Source organism: Gymnoscopelus microlampas, assembly GCF_963454915.1.
Source record: "Gymnoscopelus microlampas genome assembly, chromosome: 14".
Classification (NCBI taxonomy): Eukaryota; Metazoa; Chordata; class Actinopteri; order Myctophiformes; family Myctophidae; genus Gymnoscopelus; species Gymnoscopelus microlampas.
In genome coordinates, this window is record NC_139951.1 from 32,874,718 (window position 1) to 32,892,501 (window position 17,784).

At 43.2% G+C, this 17,784-nt stretch overlaps 1 protein-coding gene across 4 annotated transcripts in view; it reads left to right on the plus strand.

Annotated features, from left to right (window-relative positions):
- LOC311059488 (uncharacterized protein) overlaps nt 1-17,784 on the plus strand; it is a 54,585-nt gene that overhangs the window by 2,504 nt on the left and 34,297 nt on the right. For 3 of the 4 annotated variants that reach the window (XM_084077470.1, XM_084077471.1, XM_084077473.1), the window contains 17 exons: nt 3,771-4,327; nt 4,444-4,606; nt 5,666-5,731; nt 5,860-6,341; nt 6,574-6,699; nt 6,845-7,042; nt 7,604-7,741; nt 7,859-8,119; nt 10,231-10,411; nt 10,761-10,927; nt 11,052-11,195; nt 12,709-12,884; nt 13,236-13,411; nt 13,733-13,957; nt 15,567-15,676; nt 16,814-17,026; nt 17,140-17,251. In XM_084077470.1, coding sequence (XP_083933596.1) covers nt 3,771-4,327; nt 4,444-4,606; nt 5,666-5,731; nt 5,860-6,341; nt 6,574-6,699; nt 6,845-7,042; nt 7,604-7,741; nt 7,859-8,119; nt 10,231-10,411; nt 10,761-10,927; nt 11,052-11,195; nt 12,709-12,884; nt 13,236-13,411; nt 13,733-13,957; nt 15,567-15,676; nt 16,814-17,026; nt 17,140-17,251 — 3,495 coding nt within the window. The remainder of the gene's footprint in view (nt 1-3,770; nt 4,328-4,443; nt 4,607-5,665; nt 5,732-5,859; nt 6,342-6,573; nt 6,700-6,844; nt 7,043-7,603; nt 7,742-7,858; nt 8,120-10,230; nt 10,412-10,760; nt 10,928-11,051; nt 11,196-12,708; nt 12,885-13,235; nt 13,412-13,732; nt 13,958-15,566; nt 15,677-16,813; nt 17,027-17,139; nt 17,252-17,784) is intronic. The other variant, XM_084077472.1, reaches the window with a different exon arrangement.

Here is a 17,784-nt window from a genome sequence, read left to right on the forward strand (position 1 = left end):
GAATTGTGAACAGATCTCACCTCAGATCTCAACATCCAAAACGGAATTTATGCAAGAGTGCAATGTGACTTCCACAGCTTTGGAGCAGAGTTCATTGCCAGTTTACCAAAGGGCGTTGACAAATGGGCATGCAAGGACATGTCCGACCTTGTATTATTGTTATTGCTGTGATAGTTTTACCGTTGTTGCTACTATTGTTGCTTTTGCTGATGTCTCTCTCCCTCTATATCTGTCCCTCTGTCTCTCCCCCCCCCCCCTACACGGTTGAGGCAGATGGCTGTCCACCGTAGAGCCTGGGTCTGCCTGACGTTTATTCCAGTTAAGGGGGGGTTCATTGCCACTGTCGCAAAAGTTCTTTGCACAGGGTGGGACAATGTTTGCTCTCTGCTCTATATGTGAAGTGTCTTGAGAAAACTTGTTTGATTTGGCACTATAATAAAATTGATGGTCAAAAAAAAAAAAAAGTCTAGTCCCGTAGGAACTCAGCACTCACAAAAACATGGGATAAGAAAGTTCCAAGCAGCATGCCATATTCTATCTACAAATCAAACTTTAAGAATGAACTGCATGTGAATAAGACCTGTGATAATATTTGCGACCGCAACAGCATTTACAGATCCCATAGCCATGGTGAAAATGCAAACACAGACACTCCCTGCATATGCTTGGGCAATGCACATATGCAACTTCAAATTCATTGGTCAACCCATTGGGGAGAAAAATAGATGAGGACGGACAGACAGTTTTCTTCATTTTATTGTAGGCTAGGTCAAATCACTGTTGCCCAAACTGTTTGTGTATGATGTAAAATCAGTAGCAGGAATGGTGCAAACTAAGAGTACAACCACCTTCACACCCAAAGCAGCTGGCTCCCACCCTTACTATTATGTCCGCTCTAACTGATGCAACCATGTTTCATCATGAGTGGTGCCAGTTCAGCATGTGGTGCCAGTTTTTGGTCAGCTGCTGTGCAACCCCTAGGGAAGATATTTTTAGCTGCTTGAGCTAATTGGTCAGCTGTCATATCTTCCCTTAATTTGGGGTATAACTCAATCAAGCAAGCAAGCTTATCAGTTATCACCCTCTTGTTCCTTTTATCACTCCACCCACCAGGGTAAATAAAGGCTGGGTATGTAATAAATATCTCCTATCAAAATGTAATTCCTGCTGTTCTCTGTACAGTACATTTATGATGGGGAAGTCTGTTAGTATTTCCTGCCTCTATGGCATTGCAGTGATCTAGCATCTGCAGAAGGTCACATGGTGTCCTCGACAACAACTCAAGTGAATCGGCTGGTGAGATCAGGAAAGTGAAACTCATTACCAGTGCTCTCCCCCTTTCTCTGTCTTGTTCTTACATCATCCCTCAGATTCATTCTGTTTTCTTTTCCCTTGTATCGGACACACTAGCCTCCCTTAAGAGTGTTTATATTTCTGTCGCAACATCACCATGCACAGAGCAAAGTCTAGCTTTAGGCATTGTAAACCTATTAGATAGAGAACCAAAGACTGAGTGGACTGTATGCCATACTGTACAATAAATCCAGTCTACACGGTGTAGGCCAAATGATAAGGAGACAGACTGCATGCAAATGATTCTGCAGCGGGCGCTTGCTGCTCTAATAGTTTTGGTACAGGATGGCCTCTCTGCCCACTGCTCTGGTTGCAGCCAGGTTTCTGTTTCCAGGAATAGGAGAGTGTGCCTGAATGAGCATACCAGCTTACTTTCAGTTTCCTTTCTCTATCCCTTCACTGGGATTGGCCCACTGTAAAATAAAAAATACTGGCCCATAGAGAAGGTGACAAACGGGAAGGGAGGGGGGATTTAAAGCCAGGTTTCTGTTTCCAGGAATAGGAGAGTGTGCCTGAATGAGCATACCAGCTTACTTTCAGTTTCCTTTCTCTATCCCTTCACTGGGATTGGCCCACTGTAAAATAAAAAATACTGGCCCATAGAGAAGGTGACAAACGGGAAGGGAGGGGGGATTTAAAGTCCACAACAGAGGAAGGTTACTGTCTGATTTAGATACTGATGTTCGGACACTTACAAACTGACAGACGGGTGAAAAATTGGTAAGATGCGATTTTTTTCCCCTTTCTATTTACCTTTTATCTATTTATTAGTGTGGTTCTGTACATTTTTATAGTATATTTTCTCATGTAGATATTTTGGATACTGCTCTGCTGTGTCATTATGTTCCAAGATTGAGGAGATGCAGACATGGTTGTAAATACAAAACTTTTCAACAATTAGAAAACATCTTTGGAAATATAACCCCTTAATGACCTGTGATCATGTTGCATCGATTAGCTATCTGACTATAATAACATGTCCCCAACAGGGACACCAGGTGGAAAGTGGTTTGTTTTGAGAACTGCAAACATCAAATTCTTTATTGCATTGTCTGTACACCTACAGTTCCTTGTTTATAAAATGCCACCACTATCACCACTAAATGAAGATGGCTTCTCAGACAATAGGGAATAACTTCCCCTTTCTCCATCCTGAACGCATGCACGCACTGTATATATATTGACAATATATATATATATACATGTATTACCATACAAAGAGAGCGTGGATGAAGCTGTCTGGTGGCTGATGGATTTCATCTACAAATAGCAGAATCCCTTTGTGGACAATAATTATTAACTTTCTGCTTGAGAAAATACACAGTTTAGTGAAGAAACTATTTATTGCCACAGATGGTTATACTTTCCCACTTTCAATGTGCTCCCCAGGCAAATCTATCTAATCTATCACAAACACACACTGCCAAGGGTACATAGTACACCCTAGTCATGAGGATACAATACAATATTGTCAATATAATAATCATCGCATTTGCCGTACTCATTTTACTAGCTTCTCCAGCTAGCCAGCAGTTTGAATATCCAGCAGGCATGAATGAATGAATAGGAAACAACTCTTGTAGGTGGTTTGTGTCATACTGTAGTTCAGCAGATAGGTGCTGTGGTACTGATGCCTGTGTGTCATTCTGTTCTGATTCATAACTTTGAAAATGGATCCTTAGTCTGCTTCATGTTGAATTTCTTTGTTAACCCTTTAAGACCGGGAACGCATCTGTGTCATTTTAGATTTCTTTGGCTATTCAAAAATAGCAGATATACAAGCTCATAGCGCGGTACTCGGTGCCGCTCTGTGAGCTTGCATATCTGCTATTTTTGAAAATGTGTGCAAATGTTTGAAAAATAATAATAATAATAAGTATATATGTATATATATGTATGTATGTATGTATGTATGTATATATGTATGTGTATATATGTGTGTGTGTGTGTGTGTGTGTGTGTGTGTGTGTGTGTGTGTGTGTGTGTGTGTGTGTGTGTGTGTGTGTGTGTGTGTGTGTGTGTGTGTGTGTGTGTGTGTGTGTGTGTTTCAAAGCGAACATTTTTAACTCCGATCTGTGCTTCTGGGGGTCCCTGGAACAACATATTTTGAGATGGGGGTCCGTGGCCAAATACATATTATTTTGGTGGTCCTTGACATGGAAAAGTTGAAGCACCACTAACATAGCAACATAAGGTTTTTCAAAAAACTGTTAGGATTTAGAAGACATTTGTAGAATATATATTCAAAGAAAAAAAAATAGCTAAAGAAATCTAAAGTGACACAGATGCGTTCCCGGATTGAATGGGGTAATGTCAGTCTAGCAAGTACAGTACTACATACATGTTTTTTCTTGTTTTTGGACACGTCTGGTTTGCATCATGTTGAATTGACTATGATCTATTTCTCTTCCAACTAGAATCACTAAAGATGGAAAAGGTTCTGGAGAATATAGTGAGCCTGATCAAGCTGCACTCAGAAGGGATTCTTATAAAGAAGGTGGCTGTATTCTACAACCAGGCGTACCACCACAACCTGACCCTATCCTCCCTGGGTTTCGACTCCATGGTCAGCCTGGTCAACTCCCTGGACAGGGAGCTGGTTGTGGCGGGGGAGCTAGTCTTCCACGTGACCCACCGGCCTCACGGCCGTGCTGGGGCAGGGGTCGGGACCACGAGCACCGCATTGGCTTCTGGGATGAACCGTCCAGCAACTCCCCAGAAATCTCCCTCCAAATCCAAAACTAAACCAGGGAAAGGCCTGCCGTCTCCTCCTGCCCCTGGTGCTTCTCTCCCACAGTCAGCCACCGACTTGCACTATGGCCCTCCTCCTTCCACGACAATTTCCTTTGGTGGTCCTTTGGGTCCTGCCGTCGCCTCTTCAAGCAGCTGTTCTCCTCCCCTCGTCTCACTCCCCAACACGTCCAAGTCAAGTGGGAATCCGATTCAAGACCAATTATTCCAAAGGGTCTTAGAGGTCAGTTAGAGTGTAGACTTTAGGGTGGTTTCCTTTTTAAATGTTGAGAGGTTAGAGTGTTGGGTACAACCTGTACAAATGACTCTTAATATATATTTTGTATCAATATGTTACAGGTGATAAAGGCATACCCCTATGCCAGTGCCTCTCTGGATCAGCTACAGAACTGCTATTTTCTGCACTTTGGGGAAAAACTTCCCCTGAAACAGTACATGTCTCTGTATGAAACCTGGGAGGCAGGCCTCACCAGGAAACAGACCACCGCGTCTGCACCAAAAGGTTGAAATCAAATCATTTAATTTTCTTTCAAGGAAGGGAATACAATTTTAAATGTTAGATCTCTCAGAACACTCACACAAAATGACAAAAGAAATAATATAATTGATGTGGTTGAAATTAATCAATAAGTCATTAGGCATGAAAAATGATGGACATTCTGCACCCCTGTGTCATTATGTTCCAAGATTGAAGAGATGCAGAAATGGTTGTAAATACAAAACTTTTCAACAATTTGAAAACATCTTTGGAAATATAACCCCTTAATGACCTGTGATCATGTTGCATCGATTAGCTATCTGACTATAATAACAATAATGCAACATGATCACAGGTCATTAAGGGGTTATATTTCCAAAGATGTTTTCTAATTGTTGAAAAGTTTTGTATTTACAACCATTTCTGCATCTCTTCAATCTTGGAACATAATGACACTAGTCTGGGAGGGTTAACGTCGGAGCTTGGACAGCAGGGGCGCGGCCACTGCGTTGTGATTCAAATCAACAGCCAATGAAGAAAAGGGGGCGGGATCCACATGCAGTGGGTGTTGCATCTAAATAGGATCGACGGGAAGCAATTTCCCCTTGAGAAATTTCGGCCGCCATTGTTGTGTACTGCTGTTTGCCTCTCGTCGGACTTTTTAGACGAGTTGCACAGCTCTCAGACCGGTAAGAGGCGTGTCCGCTCAGATTCAGAGCGTAAGGTACATCCCGCCCACAAATACCAGGGCTCTGGCCCAGAAGTTCCTCGCCAGAGCTGGCGAAAACTTCTGGGAACTCAGATTATAATGACACAGCAGAGCAGTATCCAAAATATCTTCATGAGAAAATATACTATAAAAATGTACAGAACCACACTAATAAATAGATAAAAGGTAAATAGAAAGGGAAAAAAGATCGCATCTTACTGCACCCCTGAATCAAATCAACAGTTACCCAAACCGTATCTACATGATCTATATGTGTATCATATTCTGCATGAAAAATACAAATTATAATAATCACAGTGAGTACATATGTCTCCATATAATAACCTCATCTCATTAATTCTAACATTCCATAGAAAACACTAACCAAGCATCTGGACCAAATGTTGACCAAGTGGTGGCTCCGCTAAAGCAAGCTGGAGGTAGAGACACGCACGCACGCACGCACGCACACGCGCGCCCACGCACACTCTCTCAAAAACATAACATTATTTTAAAAAGTACCATCACATCAACATGAAAATGCTATTTCTGGTTTTCTGCATATCAGCTACACCGAAGAAACTTATGAAAGATGATGATCACCAGCCTGCTCCGTCCAAACACACGACCGCTGGGAAGGCGAGTGACCCAGCGAGCACCCCAAGCGATCGATGGAGCAGCCCCCCGCCTCCATTGATCGCTACCCCGCCCGTCCTCCAAGCGCCAGTGCCTATCCCCTCCACGTGTTACTCTGACTTCCCCGCCCTGTCCGGAGAGGTCAAGATGTCCAAATACAAGCAGAGGAAGGTGTTGAAAGATGAAGCACAGAGAAAAAAGACGGCTGTGGTCCTAACAGACGAATACCATGCCCAGGTGAGGGAGGTCCACGGGGCTAACATGCGAGCGGCAGACATACTGATGGAGGAAGAGGAGGACGACGCGAAAGGCAGGAGGCGGAACAGGGTCTTGGATCCAGACACGGTCAACAGTTTGCTGCAGGATGTGATTCGAGAAATCGCCACAGAGGGAGAGCTGGTCACCAAAGACAAGGTGAAAGAAGAACGCACAAAACTAGCTTATTTTATCAGCAGTTTCAGTCATTTCTTGAATGGCTCTCAAGGTGTAATGCCTGATTTATACTTGGTTAGCAGATCTACAAAGCTCACAATGCGTGGTGGTGCTGCGATGAGTTGTGGGGTTGTAGATCTTCTAGTTTCCAAGTATAAATCACATTTTTAATTGACATTTGGTAGGATTCCTGATGTTTTCTTCCCCTCCCCAGGTGATATCCAGGGTGTGCGTGTTGATGCAGGTTCCTTCATTGGAAGCGGGCAGAATCAAACACTGGCAAATACCAGCTCTGAAGGACCTTCAGTACATCATCAGAGAGATCAACATGTTTATCGAGGTTGAGACACACACACACACACACACACACACACACACACACACACACACACACACACACACACACACACACACACACACAGTATATTCATGCGATTCAAGCATATGTTTGGTTGCACTATAAAGTGGTGGTGTTTGTGTATCAGGCTACAGAAGCAGCGTCAGCCATGTGTACCCTGTATGAGCTGGGCCAGTCACTGGCTGCCCTGAAGGACAAGAAACGGTACGAGGAGCTCAACCTGGGGCCCCTCTGCAAGCTACCCCTCATCCACCGTATGTTCAAGATTGACAGCAACACCAAAGACGACGACATCTACCAGATAGAGACTGTGGACATCCTGAGGGTGCGATAGCCATGTCTGCTAAATTAAGCAATAGTAGATTTACCTTTAACGTAGTGTTTTTTCTTCTTTACAGGTGGGGTTGGGGTTGAGAAATGGGCGTGTTTTCCATTGCTCTACTTAACCTTGCTGCACTATGAAAGCATGATCTCGGGGTTTAAAAACAATATCCACCACAAGCACAAAAGTTCTGTATGTAGTTCCTAGGACTACATTTTGTTGCAGCTCAAGAGCAGGTATACCAAAGGCAAGTTCCAGGTAGTGATGGGGTGGCACAAGCTGTTCGGCATTTTCATGATTGATAGAACGCTATATTCTGCGAAAATTACTTATGACCTTTACCATGTTTATTTACAGTTGCTTATAGTCTGTAGTGGTACACTGCCTAAATGACATCATCAGCCTGACTGCCACTTCCAGCTTCCTCAACGTCATTGTTTTTGAGATTGGATAGAAACAGAGACAGAATCAATCACAGAAGTTTGTGATGCAATATACAGAATGAGTATGCGGCTACAGTTTGACTTGAATTCCTAAATTTCTCTACATGTTCCCTCTTTGTAGAACCTACGCGTGTTCAGGAGGACACAGAACAAACAAAAGATAGACCTGGCAGATTTTATGAAGTTCCTGGCTGATCAATACAACCGTAATCCCTATGAGCTGGGTATCAGGATACACAGCGTGGGGTTGCCCATATCGGTGAGAGACATGTCAAACCTTAAATTACTAATATGTATGCCTATTGCCTAGTGTAGGCAAATACCAATAAACTTTACTTTTACAGCCAAGTAAAATGAACACTCTTATCCTCTCCAGGCCTTGATGAAGGTGAATCGTTGTGAGCACCTCTACTTGCAGCAGGCTCAGGAGATCATCAAGAGAGAACTGGAGGACGAGGCTCTGGAGAGGATGAGGAAGATAAAGAAGAGCGTGATGGAGCCTGCACAAGGCCCCGTTATGTTCTCCTCACTTGGTAGCGCCGAGCTCCGAAAGAAGTATGTTTCTATGACAGCAGCCGAGGCAGTGCTAGCAGTCTTCACAAATGCTGCAGGGGTCTTCAGCCCCAAGATGACCACGGTAAGTGAATGGTAGATTGACTGGGTAATTGACCAACTGAGAATGATAATTCATAATTTGTTGATCATTGGTTCATATTGCTGGTCATTTCCCCTCGTTAACCGTCGCTTCATCATTTCCCCCAGTGCTTTTAGAATAGGACAAACTAAACTCAATGTTATTTTGGAGCTCACAAGTTTTCCTTTTTTGCCACACATCTCCTTTTACCAGAATCTTATTTGTAATTCCCCATCAGCAATTACAAATGCTCCTCCTATATAAATATACTGACACATGTTCCAGTAATTTTTCTACACCCTAAAGGGCCTTTTGATGAGGTCCATATCTGGTTGCATTTTACTGCCTGGAATATCATCATCTTGCTGTCTTCACACTGTTGCTGGACATTTGCGTTAACTTGTCAGGGATTTGAGTGGCTATCCTGCCTGATATGACACCCTAGCATGGTGTCCTTTATTTGCCACTGTAAAAGACTGGGTGATGATTTCCGCTAAGCCCCCTGCTATGTGCTGCCGGGGAAGCTGACTGTCGACTCATTAACAGAATGTCACCCCTTCCTAATCTGCTTAACGAGGGCTGTGGCGTATTTGAGTTGTTTTAGTTGGGGAATGCTGGCCAGTTTGTTGGCGGCGGTTTGCTGCGCTGGCTTGGAGATGTGGAGCCTGACCCTGTCATTTTGACTGTCACCGAATTTAAGTGTTGTGGGGTTAACTAGTTATGCTCTGTGGGACTGCAGGCTGTTCATTATCTAAATGACAAATTGCTATGATGGTGAAATTAAACATGAAGCACAAAACCCAGTTTCTCATTTTAATCTATCATGTAGACATTTTACATGGGAGCAAATCTCCCTAAAGCTAGAAACAAGACAGCCAAGATATTAAGTCTTTTTGGTCTGGGTGACACTTTAATGACCTGCTTTATTCACATTCAATAAGAAACAATAATGACATCATTGCAGCTTGTGGGTCAAATGAGTGTTTTTTTTTCCTAAAAAAAGCATCAGCATTTGTAGTGATCAGGGCCTTTGTTAATGATCTTGTTGATCACAATTTAAGTCCTCACTTGTCATTTACATGTTTTGTTTTTTTGGGGAAACTTGCGTGCAAGTCCGTTATAGGTTCTTACTATAGGAACATGGAATGGCTTGCAAGTAATGGTGTCAGCTCAGGTCTCAATCCTCATTGACTTGTATTTGCAGTGCATGTTTGCAAGTGCTAAGTGCTAACAGGAGGTTGCTGCCAATTTTGCAGAAGCAAAATGCTATTTCCTAAAAGGGAGCAAAGTTATTAATTGTGTAGGCTTTTTAAGACCCCATATAATACCACTAGCAATTTTGTGAACACTTATGTGACAAAGCTAATTTTGGGTTAAAATTGTATGCAAACATCGCTCACTCTGTGTGATCAGTTTGGTGAAAGTCTTCATTCTTCAGATCATCCTGTACATGGATTTCCACTTTGCAAAAGAGCTGTTCCCTGTTCAGAAATGGTAGATTGAACAGTCCAATGTCACTCAATTAACATCTTAATTGTGTTATGGTGGACATTTCCTTTATTCCCAGGACAGACTATGGGTTTGAACTCCAATGTCTGCCTCAGTGTACTACTCCCAGGACAGTCTAAGAAGGCTAGAACCCCAATGACTATTTCAGTCTGCACATACTGTAGTGTCCTGTAAGGACTATCACACACTGGATAGACTGCAAGGCCTGCAAAGCTTGGCAGTTGCTTATTGTATATTATTTTTCATTCTCGAATCGTCGATGTATCTGTATTTCTCCTGTGTTTCATACTACGGGGCTGCTATTGCATTTCCCTTGTGTGATCAATAAAGGCCTATTTTCTCTCTATATATACTGCACACTTACTATGTAGATGGGTACAGTAGCCGTGTATCGATCCCGATGGGAAATAATGAAAAATAAGAAAAACATATAAGATAGCCCAGAATATAGTATTCCCTTCAATGCTATTGTAGCTACGTTCAATAGTTAAATGACAGGTTATTCTTCAAAATAAGTACTACTTATTGTAATGTAGGGATGCGTTTGTGTGTGCCTGTGATTACCACCTTGGGTGTGATAAAGAGTTTTTAAATTTCTTGCGCAGCGCGTCCAGGATTTCCTGTTGCAAGTATCAAGTGACCGCCTGTCGACAACTCTTTTCCAACTCGCTATCTGTGGCGGGTCGCTGGCGGCGCCACAGGACCTGGTGCCCAAAGAGAAGCCATCCAAGAAAACAGAACGAAACAACACAGAGGACAAATCCACTGCTGCACCTCCGAGTGAAGGTATCCCAAACACAACACAGACAAGATCATAGAAATAAACAAAAGGTGTTAAACAGACAAATTCATTCACAACGCTGTTGTGTCTGTGTCATACATGGAAAAGGAAGTGTTGTTCAATCTATGGGGGCCTCTGTGACGTGATTGTTCGATATGATGATGCAGCATTAGTTATGTATCCATATAGCAATAAGAATCATCAGGTGCCCCAGCAAAGTAGGAGGTTGTGAAGACAGAAATACCCTTTTTTCTTCTTTTTAATCTATGATCAAGAGATAAATCTGATGTGTTTGTAGTTGTTTTTGTTGGCAGGGGTGTTATTTATTGAATGACGAGCTCCTCTGTCCCTCAGCCACTGTCAAGCAGTACCTTAAAGACACCCTGTCCAGTCACAGCTCAGCTTTCACCCTGGCCCACATTTCCTCGCTGGAGAAGAAGTTGATTAAACACTTTCAGGTCAAAGAGTTCTTGTCTCTGGAGAAGGGCACCTTCCTGGAGTTCCTGGTGAAACACATTCAGGTAGGATCTCCCGAACCAGAAAAAGAGAACAACCATAACAAAAAAAAACGTTTTAACTCACATCCATAGCAATCCTCGTAAGCAGCTCAGATATAACTCCGATGCGCCTCTCCTTCTTCTGCAGGTGTTGCAGGAGACAGTAGGAGGCGCTGTAAGTCTAGGTGGTGTCAGCACGGAGCTGCAGGGCTGCGGCTTCAGACCCAGCAGACAGGATGTGTTTGAGTTCATCAAACAGTGTGGAGCCAGCGCCTCCAGTGATGCAGACGCAGTGAGTCATTAACACTGTCAATGTCTTAATTTGTCTTTTTTAAATTGAAGACCCACAAGCTCACAACGCATCACATCGCGAAACACATGTTTGACGGTGAGACGAAGGAGGAGCCCGGCCAGGAGACAACCCACAGGGCCTAGTCCCTCCATGTGCCAGAGCCTCCCCGAGTCCCGGCAGAGTACTTCCGGAGAAGCGGACTGAGTGGCCCTGTCTTTCCCTATAGGACTGACCGTGGGTGCTACTGGGACGTAAGTCGGGGCTTGATCAACCCTGGCTGGGTCACCTGGGCGAGGGTGTATGTTGTATGTTGCGAGACCCGAAACACCCTATGACCCCAGGCTACAACACTGATGATGCGTCCCAGTTGCATCCATGTGATGTATCTCTTTATTAGTTATTCTATTTATAGTGGCTCATAGGAATTTATAGACTACGTGACAACCAGGAATAGTTTGGTGACCACAGGAGAGACTGTTGACAGCCGGAATGTAGACGGTATTCCGGGAGCAGTATGGGTTAGCGCCCCATGCTGTGTCTTCCGTGAGGAAGAAGCCCAACAAACCCGCGGTGAGGCCTTTAGGAGGGCCATTCCATTCCAGCGTACCGCAAGCGGAGCTAATACCATTAGACGGCCCAATCTAGTGGTATTGGCCCAAGGAACCATCACGCCAGAAGGAAATGTTTGGATCGGGGCGGTGCATCTGATCTGGCGCAGCGCTCAGGTCCTGGACCTGGTGAGACGAAGGAGGAGCCCGGCCAGGAGACAACCCACAGGGCCTAGTCCCTCCATGTGCCAGAGCCTCCCCGAGTCCCGGCAGAGTACTTCCGGAGAAGCGGACTGAGTGGCCCTGTCTTTCCCTATAGGACTGACCGTGGGTGCTACTGGGACGTAAGTCGGGGCTTGATCAACCCTGGCTGGGTCACCTGGGCGAGGGTGTATGTTGTATGTTGCGAGACCCGAAACACCCTATGACCCCAGGCTACAACACTGATGATGCGTCCCAGTTGCATCCATGTGATGTATCTCTTTATTAGACGGTGCACAACACCGTCAAACGATGAAATATAAAATAGGGCTTACTGTAGGTGTTTAATGTTGTTAAACGCATGCATTGTTTCATACACGTACACACCTATGAGACTGGGAATGTACTGTAGACATGCACCAAGGTACTGATCCACAGCTCATACTGCTCTCAGTGTGCAATACACTTTTTATGGATTAGATTAACCATTAAGACCGGGAAAACATTTGTGTCATTTTAGATTTTAGCTATATAACGTCTGTCAGGTGTAAACCTCATGTGTCCAAAACTGATGAGATAAGAGGTTTCTGCCCTACAGCAACGAAATGTAGCAACATAGATTTTTCAGAAAACTGTTCAAAAAAATGTTTTTAGAATCGACCTCGGGTCTCAAATTTAAATGATTTTTATTTAATTAAATAATTGGACGGTATTGAAATGAATGTATTCGCTCAGTTTTGTACACACGCTTCTTCCTACTGTAGCTGTCCCACATTGAGTCTGCACTGAGATCCCACTATGGCGTGCATGACAGTCGAGACCTGGGGTTTGGCCCTCTGCGGACCTTGGCAGCCCTGGTCCAGCGCCAGAGAGACATGTTGATCGGAGGAGGACTAAGCCAGGTCTACTATGAGTCAGCCCTGTTTGCCAAACACAGCAGGTAAACAACAAGCCAGCAGTGTACTGCTGAAATCATACAGATCCCTGATGTTGAATGAGAACCTTGTAGCTCCAAAATGGTCAACTTGAAGAAATGTAATATGTTACTTCTTTGAATACGAATAATCACCTAAAACAACATGTATTTAAGTTTTTGTTAAAATAGGAAACAATAATTGTACTGTATATATACTGTACGATTGTATTTACAAATAACTCTTGTCATGAAATGGTGACACCAAGAGTTAGAAACTGGAGGAGTCAGGATTTGTTACTGACTTGTAGCTGTCCTGATTTTCTCCGTCTCCCTCTACTTTCTTTCTCGCCATCCCACCCACGCTCCTCCTGCTAGCAGTGCTGGGAGTTTGTGTGAGTCAGTGGGCCTACTGGGGGAGGTGTCTCAGACTCAGGCCCTGGCCAGTTTGCTCTCCTGTCCCCTCCTGGAGGATCTAGGTCAGTGGAGTCAGTGGGAGCTGGTCTTCAGGCCTCTCCACGGAGCCCTCAAAGATTTCATCGAAAGGCATGCAGGTAGGAATTACGGACATTGCTGTGGTTTATCAAGATCATTTGTGCATTGTACTGCAGTTTTGCTTTTGTGGATATTTATTCACCAATTCTGAAGAATATACGAGACGTACAGTATTATAATAATAATAATAATAATAATACATTTTATTTATATTGCACTTTACATTTGAAACAAATCTCAAAGTGCTACAGTACAGAATAAAAAACATTTGCATAAAAACATACTGCATACTATGTAGATAGATAGATAGATACCAAACCATTTACGATAAAACGGCTATGATTTATCCTTTTTCTTTGGTTAATGAAATATGCTTTCAGTTAACACAGATCTGGCCGCCTTGGAGGCGTCGCCAGACGTCCTGCTCAGGATCACCACCTCTACAGGTGACAAGCTCTTCTGCCAGGCTGCAATGACTCTTGACCCTGTTGGCACGGCCGGCCACCTGGTGTCCATGGTGGTGGCCGATGGCATAGTCAACGCCCCCACAGCCCTCCTGGCCAATCACCTCGAGACCTCACTGGCAGCAGCTGTGGCTAAAGAAGGTAGTGAATTGGAGTGTACTACAGTACTACCTTAAAAAAAACGCAGATCTGACCCAAAGAGATATGATTTTTCGAAGATTTAGACTCCCATCCACTTCCTTGTTAACTTAAAACTTAAAAATGTTGTATCTCGGCTCTTGAGTACTTTTTTCATTGAAAAATCTCTGGCAGTCTACTGAAAAAAATCTGAAATCAATGGTAGTCAATGTGTTAAGATATGCTTACCTGGATAAAACGGGTTACAAAAGCGTTCCTTGAAGCATATTTGTCTATAAACAAATGTTGTGTAGTTATGGTGCTGAGAAAGCAGTACAGGTGTCAGCTCCATTATTATAATCTGTCCTTTGTTAGTTTTGTTCCTGGTACTTAGGGCTGGGCGGTGTGGAATAATATTGCTATCATGGTATAATTTGAAGCAACAGTATTACGGTATATTCCTTTTTCTTACAATTTAAATATAAATACTTCTTAAGGTGTAACGAACTGGTATGGCAACTGCATAGCAACTCTAATGGTACTCTTAACACATCGTGTGCCAGAGGTTTATTAAAATAGGGTACATCTAGTGCCAGCATATCTTCCATCCACTTACGCTGATATGTTGCGTGCTGTAGAAGTCCCGACGAGGACACGCATGTAAACAAAGCCTGCGTGCGCCTGGAACAATAATATTACGCGATCTTCCATTGCAGAGTGATCGGCGATCGAAAACGGCTCATTTCCACCACGTTAAAAAGAAATAGGAGATATTAAGCTTTTAGTCAAGGAGTTAACATTGGAGCGGACGACCGGAAGCATTTTTGACATGGATCCACATCCGGCCTCTCCTTCTTAGAGACTCCTTGGATGATCCCAAAGTTTCGTTAGAGCGCCCACGCCCCAAAAATATATTTTTAAAAAAGGGCCAAAAAACGGTCCGGACCGTTTATGGCACATAACTTGTCAAAAACGGTCCGGACCGTTTTTGGCACTCAATGTGTTAAATGTATTACTAGAACAAAATTCACAAGCAGTAACGGGGGCTCTAGAGGTGCAGAGGCATTTTAAGGGCATTAAATGTCAAAATCTGCAATCATTGAAAACACTAAATGATCTCTGAAAAACAGTTAAATACAATAAAATCAAGGTAGTAAGTGAAAAATAAAACGGATAAAAACTGCAGGAAAAACAAACCAGCTCAGTACGTTATGGTCAAAATGCATACCGTAGGCCTAGGCCGTGGCGTCGCGGTCTAGGCACCCTTGGTTGAAATCCCTTAACAGACAGCGTGCCGCGGGTTCGCGTCCCGTTCCCGACGGCCTTTGCTGCGTGTCTTCCCCCATCTCTCTCCCCATTTCCTGTCAGACTACTTTCTCTGTCCCTCTCCAAATAAAGCAATAAAAGCCCCAAAAAAAAAATCTTAAAAAAAAAAAAAAAAAAAAAAAATGCATACCGTAGGATAGTCAAATTCATACCTTCTATACTGTTTATACCCCTTATGGTACTCCTGAGTGTAAATTCATTTTTGAGTTGTTTAAACAGTATAAGAAACATAAGAATTACAACCTCAACAATTTCCGAGGTGGTACAAATGTATCCACATTCATGACCTGTGGTTCTTTTTTGCTAGATCTGTCGCAGGCTGAAGAGGACATCTCGTGTTATAGCACCGTGGCTCGTTTCCTCTTGGATTGTGTCGTCCGAATCCCCACCAGAACCTGCCAGGCCCTGCTGCAGCAGGTCAGTAGCACATCTACCACAAACTGTAATATTATTGCTACAGACGTTGGACTTTGATTTCTTTTTGAAGGCGCACAGCCTCCAAAGGTGACACTGACATTTGTTTGATGTTCTTTCATCCACATAAAAATGAACTCGAGTATTTTACAGGGAGAGTTTCATCTGCAGTAGAGGAATAATTTCACTGCTTTAGAAAAACTGAAAGAAAGAAAGATGAGATTTTCAACCTAGCGTCCCTATTTTGGGCAATGGGCATGGCATTATAGGCAAACATTTTCATAAAAGTTTGCGAAAATAGCAGATCTACAAGCTCACGACTGAAATGATAGTCAATTTGAGGGTCCGTGACACGAAAGTCCCTGAAGTAGTAAATTTACTGGTTGACAGTAGCCCTGCCTGAAGCTCATAAGGCCAATATCTCCACTGGTCAAGGGCAGGCTCCCTCTTGCAGAAGCAGTAGATGTTTGGTTTACACCTAAGAGCCGGGTTCAAATCCCGGGTGTTACAGTTGCAATTAGCTCCCTCTGTTGGGAGAGGACAAAACATATACAGACTGTAGCCTAAGTAGTTACATTTGGCAAGTGAAGGGTCACACACTCGGAGTCGCAAGATCAGTCAGTTTTTATTTCTCCACATGGATTAAAGTGCATTTGTCATTTGGATTCCGTAGAAGCCAGCATGTCTATGGAAGCATGTTGCACTGCGAAAATAGCTTATCTACAAGCTCTCAATGCGTCGGATAAGCTATTTTCCGATTATTATTTTAAGATTCGAGCATTTGAAGTGGTCAAACTAGCGATATGTTCAGAAGCATCTTCCATAAAATCTAAATAGTCTCGGATATTTCATATAAAAGTAAAGGTTAAAGCCTCAATCTGTTATTTCTTCACCTGGTTGGCAGTATGAAGAACAGTAGGAACAACATTACTAAATCTTCATAATTCTACATTTTGTGTTAATTGTTTAGGAATCCGTACAAGAGGAGTCATAGCGCGGTGGTAACAAAAAGTTAATTTAGCTTAAGTAATTAACCATCACTGGACAGTATTAGTCTTATTAGTCGTATGAAATAGGCTACACTCTGGGTCTATCAATGAAAATGTGCATTTGTGTTTGTGCCTCCTGTGTGCCTTCCAGGTGTTTCTGGAGCCTTTCTCCCGTGTTTTGGGCCAGGCTAAGTCCAAAGCGGTCCTGCTTACCATGGCCCGGTCCGACCCACGTCACCTGAACCGTCTGCACCAGCTGGGCATCCTACTGGGCATCACAGACTGGGTCAAGGATTATCACAGCAAACTGGTAGCTCCACAGAAGCCCAGCCATCCTTGCACAGCACCTGTGGAGCAGCGCAAGGTCAGAATAGTTCATATATGCTCTGCTTTTTGACTCGGGAACGTGAGATGCATTTTATAATGAGCTTCATCCTCTGAAGACCTTTTTGATTTGGTTTGTGTGTGTTGCTTTAGTCTAACCTGGTGGATTCTGTGAGCAGCAGTCTGTCAGCGCTGAATGAAGATGAGTATCTTGAGGACGCCAACGTGGACTACAGTCTCGGCTCCTCCCACACGCAACAACAAGGTGAGCCTGAGCAGCAGCTTAACCCATTAAAACCGGGAACGCATCTGTGTATCCACTTAAACCATTATTTTATACTTTGGCTATTCAAAAATGGCAAATGAGCTTGTAGATCTGCTATTTTTTTTAAATCGTGAAAATTTGTGCAAATCTTTGAATATATTTATTTTTAAAGCAAAAAACATTTTCAGATGGGGGTCGGCGGCCAAATACAGTACATATAATTTTGGAGGTCCTTGACATGACAAGTTTGAAAATCACTGATATCGCAACATACATTTTTCAGAAAACTGTTAGCATTTAGAAGACATTTTGTAGATTCGGAACCTCAGGCCTTAATGGGTTAAACAAAACAGTGCCATATCTTTAGCAGTACCCTGGTCTGCCAAGTCCTGTTAATGTGTTAATTGAACCCTTGCGACCGTATTCTGCACATGTCATAATAGGCGAACATTTGGTGGAAATAGCAGCTCCACAAATGTGTGAGCTATTTCTTTTCTGCTATTTTCTTGTGAAGAGATATAGAGGGAAAAAAG